Source organism: Leiobunum rupestre, chromosome 5 (genome assembly GCF_980474605.1).
Source record: "Leiobunum rupestre chromosome 5, qqLeiRupe1.1.hap1, whole genome shotgun sequence".
Lineage (NCBI taxonomy): Eukaryota > Metazoa > Arthropoda > Arachnida > Opiliones > Sclerosomatidae > Leiobunum > Leiobunum rupestre.
The window spans coordinates 10,152,905-10,162,479 of NC_143388.1; the positions used below are offsets into that span (position 1 = coordinate 10,152,905).

The 9,575-nt window shown below is 42.1% G+C and overlaps 1 protein-coding gene across 1 annotated transcript; it reads right to left on the reverse strand.

Annotated features, from left to right (window-relative positions):
• Window positions 1-1,005: 1,005 nt before the first annotated feature.
• On the reverse strand, window positions 1,006-6,080 carry LOC149943512 (uncharacterized). The gene is made up of 2 exons (XM_090176111.1): window positions 3,406-6,080; window positions 1,006-2,875 (listed from the first exon to the last, which is right to left on the reverse strand). The coding sequence occupies exons 1-2, from the start codon at window positions 6,078-6,080 to the stop codon at window positions 1,006-1,008; spliced, it is 4,545 nt and encodes a 1,514-aa protein (XP_090032237.1).
• Window positions 6,081-9,575: the final 3,495 nt, after the last annotated feature.

A 9,575-nucleotide genomic window follows, 5' to 3' on the forward strand; every position in this document is an offset into this window, starting at 1 on the left:
ATTTAAACTCGTACCCTAGATTCGAATACTGAGAGCTTTCCTATTGACGGTTTTGTTACGAAGCGTTTACCCTTTCCCAAGAAAAATCGGGCTCCATCGGTTGCGGTAAGGCGCAAACCATGGAGCGAATTTTTTCTGAGTTCCAGCGGGAAGTGGGTAAGGGTGTGAAATAAGTCTTTGACTTCATCTCCATTTTAGTATAAAAGCATTGATTTCTTTCGGGCTGGATTGAAGTATCGTAGCCATTTTTCACATCGTGAAGCCACGTTTTCTCGAGTTTCTTGTATTGAGAACGGTGAAAAGGTTAGTTGAGGAAATACCATTCGAAATTTTGAAGATCGTGGTTAAGAAATGAAACGGAATTGTATAAAAATAAATTTGAGTCCTTTAAAACATTTGAACTTTTATGTACGACCCCTTTCATAATTAAACTGTGCATGACGGACCATAGCCATTTTGACTATCATGAGCCAGAGTAAAATTAATATCAATAGAAGAAATATCCGCCTAAGACGGCGTCAGAATCGAAACAACGACGTACTAAAAGTGTATTATTAAGCTCAAAATAAATGGCTTTGTCGAATAAAAAACTCGTAGGATGGGAGAGCTTGCAAGGGTTTAACGTAGTAGAGGTGGACTGAAACACCTCCGTAAGGATAGGTCACTGTGGGCTAACTAACTCACTTAATTAATACACTATTCTAGTCACTTGAAGGGACGACAGCAGGAGTATAAAATCAACAAATATTTATTTACAATTATAAAACGTTACATGGCTGAACTCAAGAAAAAGATACATATTCATAACCGGACTACGATTTATATACACAAATTATAATGTTTTTTGCGATACCGATCTTTATCTTTTACAATTTTTACTTATAAATTCGATTTTAATATTTTTAGAAAATATATATTTTTAGATTCCTTTCAATTGTACGCGCGGCTTATTTACTTTTAGATAAAAAAATATCAACATTACTCCCCGCCGTTGAACATTGTAGTTCAACAATTCTGGTCAGACAGTTCCAAGTGGTACAGTAACTGAATTGGACGACGTAGCTTAGTTCCGTCAGATAGGCGTAGAAGGCAGGATCTGATTTTTCCATCACGACTGGCATGAACTTCTTTCACCACGGCCATTTTCCAGCTGAGTCGGGGAATTTTGCGCTCTTTGATAAGTACCACATCGTCTGGTTTGAGGGGTGGAGTCGGGTTTGTTGGCGGTCGATGATGTGCTGAACGTAGTTCGAGAAGGTATTCAGTCTTCCATCGATACCAGAACCGCTCGATAAGGGATTGTCGATACTTCAGCCGTTTAGTTAGTTGCTCTCTAGTAGCTGAATGGTCTATGTTGACAGGAAATGATCTGGATGGCAAAGCAGTGGTTCTTTCTCCAAGTAAAAAATGCGATGGCGTCATTGGTACTGGTTCTCCAACGTCTTGATATATGAAAGAGATAGGTCGGGAGTTGATGGTGGCTTCTACTTCGGCTAACAGCGTTTCGAGCTCTTCGTGGGACAAGAGTGCTTGTCCAAGAACCTTCTTCAGCGACATCTTGACACTCCGTACTAAACGTTCCCAGAAACCCCCCCACCAGGGGGCTCTGTCAGCAATAAAACTCCAGATTATTTGGTGATTTGCAGCATACTTTTGGATCTCTGGATTCTTCGCAGTGTCATAGATTTCCTTCAGATCTATATTCGCCCTTTTAAACGTCTTGGCGTTGTCTGATATGATTTTTCGAACCATACCGCGTCGGGCAATGAATCTTCGAAATGCTAATAGAAAATCGTTAGTTGTCATACTTGAAACCAATTCCAAATGTACGGCACGGGTAGTGGCGCAGGTAAACAAGGCTATATAGGCTTTCTCCTTCTTCTTGGTATACAGAGGACCGGCAAAATCTAATCCAGTTGTCTCGAAAGGCAGTGACGGCGTTATACGAGATGGAGGTAGGGAAGCCATAGTCTCTAACGATGCCTTTACACGAAATCTTTTACACCCATAACATCGATTGATTTCTCTCTTTACGACCTGTCTGACCCTCGGAATCCAGAATCTCTCACGGATGTCCACAATAGTTTCGTTGACTCCGGCATGTTGAAGTCTGTCGTGATGTAATTGTATAATTAGTTCTACGAAACGATGCGTGGTTGGTAATATTATAGGATGTCGTTCGTTGTAAGATACGTTGGCGTGGTCCAGTCTCCCTCCAACTCGTAAGATTCTATCTTCGTCAAGGATTGGGTTCAGAGTGAGAATCTTCGACGTCTTCGGGAACGATTCTTTATTGGATAAGGACTCTAATTCTTGCTGATATTCTTCGGATTGGACTCTCAGTATCCAGTATTTTTCGGCATTGGCAATTTCTTCGGCTGTAAGTTCTTGTGACAGATTTTTGGTCCCGGGCCTATGTGAATTCCCAATGAAACGCAACATCCAAGCAGTCGTTCTGTAGACTCTGATTAAACGACTATATCTATCTAGATCGAGTAAGGGCTCGCTTAAAGATTCGACTCCGTTAAGGACTTGAATGACGTCTCGGGATTTGGACCTTATCTCGTCGTGCAGTGGTTTGGAATTGAGCTGATCGTTGTGCTCGTCGACGTTTGGGACGGATAGTTGTGCTTTGAGGTCGCCGATCAACCAATGCGGACCATGCCACCAGAAATCCGACGTGGATAACTCCTTGAGCGATTTGCCCCTTGTGGGTAAATCGGCCGGATTTTCTTTTCCTTTGCAGTGGTACCATGACTGAGGATTCGTGAGCGACTGAATTTCTCTGACTCTGTTCGAGACGAAAGGCTTCCAAAGCGATGACGATCCTTTAATCCAGTGTAAGGTAATTGTAGAATTAGTCCATAAGAATATACTGGTAGGAGAAATAAAGAGAGTTTTAATCAAGTGTTGAACTAATCGTGGGGTGGCGGAGTGGTTAGCACTTTCGCCTCGCAGCAAGAGGAGCCGGGTTCGATCCCAACTTGTGGCACTGGGTGAAAACTCGGAACAACTCCTTCTGCGTTGAGTTTGCAAGTTCTCTCCGCACTTGTTTAAGGGGTTTTCCCCCGAGTTCTTCGGTTTCCCCTTCCATAAAAACTTGTCTAGGTTAACGGTAATAGTTAGTGTAGGGAGCTGTTGGCTCGCGTGGCTTGCAGGGCTTGCCACCACCCTCCTACGCATTGTAACCCGGCCACCTGAATTAAGGGCTTCAAAAGTCGCATGATGACTTAGGCCTAAGGTGGTGCCTTGGGTATTAGCCTAGCTGATTATTATTATTATTATCGTGCTCCGAGCACGGCACCCATAAGTTCGAGTCGAGGGAGTGTAAGTTTTTTGAGAGGAGCTATTCTCGATTTCGTGGTGACGAGCGTTGTTCCAGTTTTTCCGGCGTTATTTTGATACCGCAGGTAGGCAACGGCTGAGTAAGCTTTTTCACTTGCATCTACGAAGCAATGGAGCTGAACGTTCTCGATGGAATTTTCTCCAGCTTCTAGGTAATAGAACCTTGAAATCTTTATAAGTCGTAGGTCTGCCAGCTCCTCACACCATTGATCAAATTGTTTTGACAAGTCCTTCGGAAGGACCTCATCCCATGAGATCCCTCTTTCCCATAGTTGCTGAAATAAGATTTTAGCTCGTACTACAAATGGTGAAATCATACCAAGCGGATCAAATATTTTAGCGACGGCCGTCAAGACTCCTCTTTTCGTATTATCTCTTCCGATAATGAATTTCAGAAGCGAACTGTAATCATAAATCAAGTAGTCGTTTGTGGTATCCCAGAATAAACCAAGGACTTTGACTGGAATTGAATCGATTGGTCCTTCGTTGTGTTTAGAGGTAGGTCCTGCTTCGGATAGCAGTAGGCTCCTTAGCTCCGAGGAATTCGTCTTCCACTTCCTCATCGTCATGTTTGCTTCTTGAAATATTTTAATTACGTCTGAACACATGGTGTGAGATTGCTTGACGGTATCCGCTCCAGCTACGAGGTCATCGACGTACAGTGAATCATTAATGAGCTGGCAGACATCTGGAAATTCAGCTTCGTATTTGCGGACGTGGAATCGTATTATGGCAGCCAATATAAACGGACTCGACTTAACTCCAAATGGTACTCGAGTGATTCTATAAGTACATAAAATGTCAGTTTTTGAGGAATCGGAATTACTCACGTCAGTCCAAATAAATCGTAACGAATCTCGGTCTTCCTTGACAATAGAGATTTGTAAAAACGCTTTTTCCAGGTCGCCCGTAAAGGCCACCCTTTTTTCTCGGAACCTCAACAACACGTCCAATAACTCGGGATTAAAGTTCGGGCCAGTATCAAGGCAATCATTTAGCGATGGTTTCTTGCTAGCATGCGACGACGCATCGTAGACGATTCGGATTTTCGTGGTATCACTTGATTCCTTGACAACAGCTCGATGTGGTAGATAATATTCAGTTTTTGCTTGTCTTTCCTTCTTAAGGTCTACCTTCTCGATGATACCTTGGTCAAGTTGATCTCTGAATATTTGATTATATTCTTCAAGCAGTGGTAGGTTAGTCTTTAGCCGATTAAGTAAAAGAGTAGTTCTCCGAAGGGCTACAGCATGGTTGTCGCCAAGTTCTTGTTTGTTCGTATTCCAAGGAAATGGAGTCTCGTATCGGCCATTTCGGAACGTGATATTCTCTTCGAACTGCTTCCGGAGGTTGCTTTCTTCTGGGCCTTGCAATCCGGCGTCACATATGCCGATGGCGTCCAGCTCCCAAAAACATCGCAGCTGATCTGATAATAAATCGTCTTCTCGGCTATTACCACATGTAGTCATGACGGCAACGCTGTTAATTCCAATGCTGCTTAGAGGTACAGTTGTGGGACCTTGAACCGTCCAATCGAACGTGGTCTCCATTGCGACCAGCGAGTCTTCAAGTCTTTCAATTTTGCCAGATACTATTTCCCAGTAGTGGTCGGAGCCAATAAGGACATCGAGCTTCGAAGCGGAACCTCTCTCGAATTCTACAGGTAAATCGGCCAAAGGTAAACCTCTATCTTCCATTTGACGAATGACTTCTTCATCGGGGACCATAAAAATTGCTCCACAGACTTCGGGTGTCTCCAGAGCTTCAATTACGACCTTGCGATCCCCGTCTCGCTTGTTACGAAGCTCCAAGTGGACTCTGTTACGCTTCGTTTGAATCGGTCGCTTGCTGCCGAATGGATGGACATTGATAGTTTCTTGTCGTATAACAGGAAGTTGAAGACGTCTGGATAAATCTTCTTTAATAAACGACTGTTGACTTCCCGTATCCAGAAGGCATCGAACTCGAGCAATTTTGTTGTCTTTGTCATTCGTTGCTATGGCTTCGGCGGTCTGTAGTAACACAGCACCCCTTCTTCTGACGTCTTTCGTCGATGACCGAACGATTCCGATAGTAACATCTTCGACTTCATCTTTGGATTCGGAGTGCTCAGATTTGTTTTCATTCGAAGAACCGGAGTCGCAAAGTGTAGTGTTGTGACGCTTCGAGCAGACCCTGCAGGATTTTCGTTTAGCTCTGCAGTCTTTGGCTTGGTGATTGGTTCGAAGGCATATGAAACAACAGCGCTTTTTGATCGCAATCTCCTTTCTCTCGTTGACGGTAAGGTTAGTACAGGAACTTGACCAGTGCGTTTTTTGGTTGCAGAAAAGGCATGACTTGTCCGATTTGCTCTGGACATTGGTGTTGAGGGCCGCTGCACTTGAAAATTTTGATGGTAAGTATCGCTTCGGTACAACGTTGTTGTCTCTTGGATGGCGGATTTCTTGGTCAGATCTGGAGATGGCGTACGTTCGTTCTCTACAAGATATTTCTCTTTGAAGGAAACTCAAGAGATCATCTATTTGAACAGCATTTGCATTATTTTGGCGGTGATATGCAAGGGCTATATCTTCAGGTATTAGGCCTAGTATCATATGCCCCAATAAACCGGAATCTTGACAACTTGATAAACCCAAAGCCCCAAGACTACGTATTTGTAGCTCGCAAGAATCATAAAGTTTCCTTAGCGCTACAACGTCACTTGACCTTTTTACGGGAACTAGCTTAGAAAACATTCTCATACGAGCATCAATAATTGCAGATGTATTGCCAAATCTGTTCTAATAGTTCCACCGTAATACCGTAGGATTCTGCGCTAAAAGGCATACCAGCAACGGCTGCAGCGGCATCTCCCTCCAGGTAGGATAATAAATAGTTTAACTTATCTGTTCTGTCAAGTACTGGATCGTGAATAGTGCTTTTAAAGTGACTCCAGAATCTAGGCCAATCTGAAGGGTCTCCTCTAAACTTCCGTATCTCAAGCATGGGTAATCGTACAGTTTGTCTGCGAGTGCTGTTACAAACAGCACTGCTCGTAGATATTGCATCGTCTTCATCGTTACCGGAAACTGAATCGCTGTCGTGTGTCTCTCTCTCATCTTTCTCGGATCTTTGACTTCTCACGTGACTGTTCAAATGAATTGCTTGTTTCTCGAGTATTTTTCGCTCGGCTTTACCTCGGACAGAGAGCATCCTGTCCAAATAAGTTTGGTTGGCTTGAAACCTTTCCTCGAACTCAGCGTCATCTTCTAAAGCTGCTTCAATCTCCTGGTCTAGCTTCAGAATCTCTTCCTCTCTAGGTGTTAAACGCTTTAGAAGGTCTTGTAGGACGGCAACGTCTGTGTCACGATTTTCCAATTCGTGTTCTATGGCGTTAAGAAGCTTGGTCGCCAGTGTTCTCAGACCCCCACGTTTTCGGATTAGCTTCTTGGTCATTTCTGCTACTGTCGTCTCGATGGCTAGTAGGAACTTAAACGGTGTATTGATCAGCTCAGCACAGTTCCCGGGTTTCGGCACCAAAATTTCGAATAAAAAACTCGTAGGATGGGAGACCTTGCAAGGGTTTAACGTAGTAGAGGCGGACTGAAACACCTCCGTAAGGACAGGTCACTGTGGGCTAACTAACTCACTTAATTAATACACTATTCTAGTCACTTGAAGGGACGACAGCAGGAGTATAAAATCAACAAATATTTATTTACAATTATAAAACGTTACATGGCTGAACTCAAGAAAAAGATACATATTCATAACCGGACTACGATTTATATACACAAATTATAATGTTTTTTGCGATACCGATTTTTATCTTTTACAATTTTTACTTATAAATTCGATTTTAATATTTTTAGAAAATAAATATTTTTAGATTCCTTTCAATTGTACGCGCGGCTTATTTACTTTTAGATAAAACAAGTTGGAAAGCCAAAATATACCTCTCCTCGGAAGAATTGTCCCTAGTGGTATTAATTTCTCGAGATAACCCTTAAAGATATATCTCAGCAATTTAGAGTTATTTGTTAAAAATATTAACCCATTTCTATCCCGCCCGGTATAAAATTTTTATTATAATTAAAATAATTGAGACGAAACGACCAATTTTAATTTATTCAGAATATCATAAGTTAAGTAGTTACAACAGTAAGTTAGACGTACTATAACAATGCACAATTGAATTAAACCCTTTTACAGAACAAGTTTATCAGTTAAATATAATACGAAGCAAATTTTAATGAAAGAAATATCTACAGAGGCTTTTTGGAATTACTCGCTTACGAAATACGTGCCGCATCTTTAACGCTCATTTTATTTCAACACTCGCCCTTGATGAAGATACCGTAGATATCTGGTAGTGGACGACTCGTTCACTTCCTGTTGACGTTGTGACGCATACCACATGAAAAAGACCAATGCCGTCCAATTTCCAATATCATATAATGACTCACACATCCAAGAAATCATTGACTGCGTTAGAAATCGTAGATATCCAAATATCCACACCAAATGTATTTACAAGAAGCAAAAACCTTACCATCAACAAAGCACAGAGAGCCACTTGACTAACCGCCAGCTCTTAAAGCAATTAACGTTAAATTATCTCCTTTGAATTAACAGAACTATATATAGGTCGTTAAGAAAGTGGACCACCCACAGGGTCTACCCTTTAACCCTCTAATCTCGGCTGACTGCGCTAAAACAAGATTTAACCTTTAAAAAATACCAGATTAGGCCTTCATAAATTCATTAATAAAAAAAGTCTTTATTACCTATTATGCTTACGATGCCTGTCTTAATTTCAGTGAATCTAAGCAGCTATCGGTGGTTCTGTGGTAGAGCGCTCGACTGCCAAGCCGAATGGTCTGGGTTCGAAACCTGGGTGGCGCATTGGTTTTTAATCAATAGAGAAACGCTAAATTAGAATTTCTTCGATGCAATAATTTCAATTTCAATTCTATTTCAATTAAACCAAAATTTCGTACTCTATTAAATACGCTTCCGATAAAGCTGAAGGTCTAATTTTCAATAAGGCGTAACAAGTGTCGGTGGTTCTGTGGTAGAACGTCCGCCTGTCAATCAGGAGGTCTCGGGTTCAAATCCCACCCGATGCGATCGCAAATTGATACTAAGACGAATACCGTGTACAACTGGTGGAAACCCTGCCATTGGACGTTGAGAGGTAGCATTACACTCAGCACTCGGTCCGTCCCAAAGTCATTAAGAAGAAGTTGGAGAGAAAACGCCCATATAAACACAACAGACTCAACATGCACAACCATCAGAACACAAACACAACAAATTCAACACTCACAACCTACGCATAAACATTACAAAAACGTAATACACCAAACCGTCACGACGGTGAGCGAAAAACCACCATCCAAACCAAACCGCAAATGCATCCGTTAACGCTCACCGTCACACGGTGGTTTTGCCAACCCTTTGAGAAACTGCGTACGCAGTGATTACACTTTGCACCGAAAATGCGAACGCGTTCGCAGTCCTGACAGACAGACAGACCCACCCACAGACCCACCCACAGACCCACAGACAGACACGGTCGTTGTATAACCCCTCCTAGGGGACTTTGTCCCCTCGGGGAGGTAAAAATATCAACAGGCTTTGTTTGTTTGCTTACCAGTTAAAACGAATATATTTTCTACGATTGGCGTAAATAGAAAGCTAAATTGAACGTCATTAATTGGAAAAATAACAAAAGTGTGTTGTAAGTGTTCGTATGAATATAATCGTTTGCTAGGTTCTACCATAAGCCTATCACCTCTAAGTTTGAAACGCGCATTGCGCCCTTTGTACCAACACTGGAAGGGTGAAAAAGAAGAAATCAGGCGATAGTATCGGCACCTGGTAGAGATAAATTGAAGCTTCTTTCTTCCCCCTTTCTCTCTCTACGCACCTCTCTCTTACTAAAGCAGCTGGCATCATGCATTGCGAGACGCGTTACGTTTCTCTTTTCCGCCACCGGGTGGATTTAGCGCTGTACTTTCGCCAGTCGTTTGCTTGAATCAACAGTGCCTTTCGATTCAAACTTAGGGTTGATAGGCTTATGGTTCTACCGATAGATTTTGAAAACTTGACCGTCGAAAATATATATCCTTTCGAAGTTATAATTAGTTGAATAAAATATCCTTTTGATTGAAGAATGTCCGTTTGAAGGTGTCGAGTTAAAAGTGTCCGTTTGAAGGTTTCGGGTTTAAAGTGTCTGTTTGAAGTTA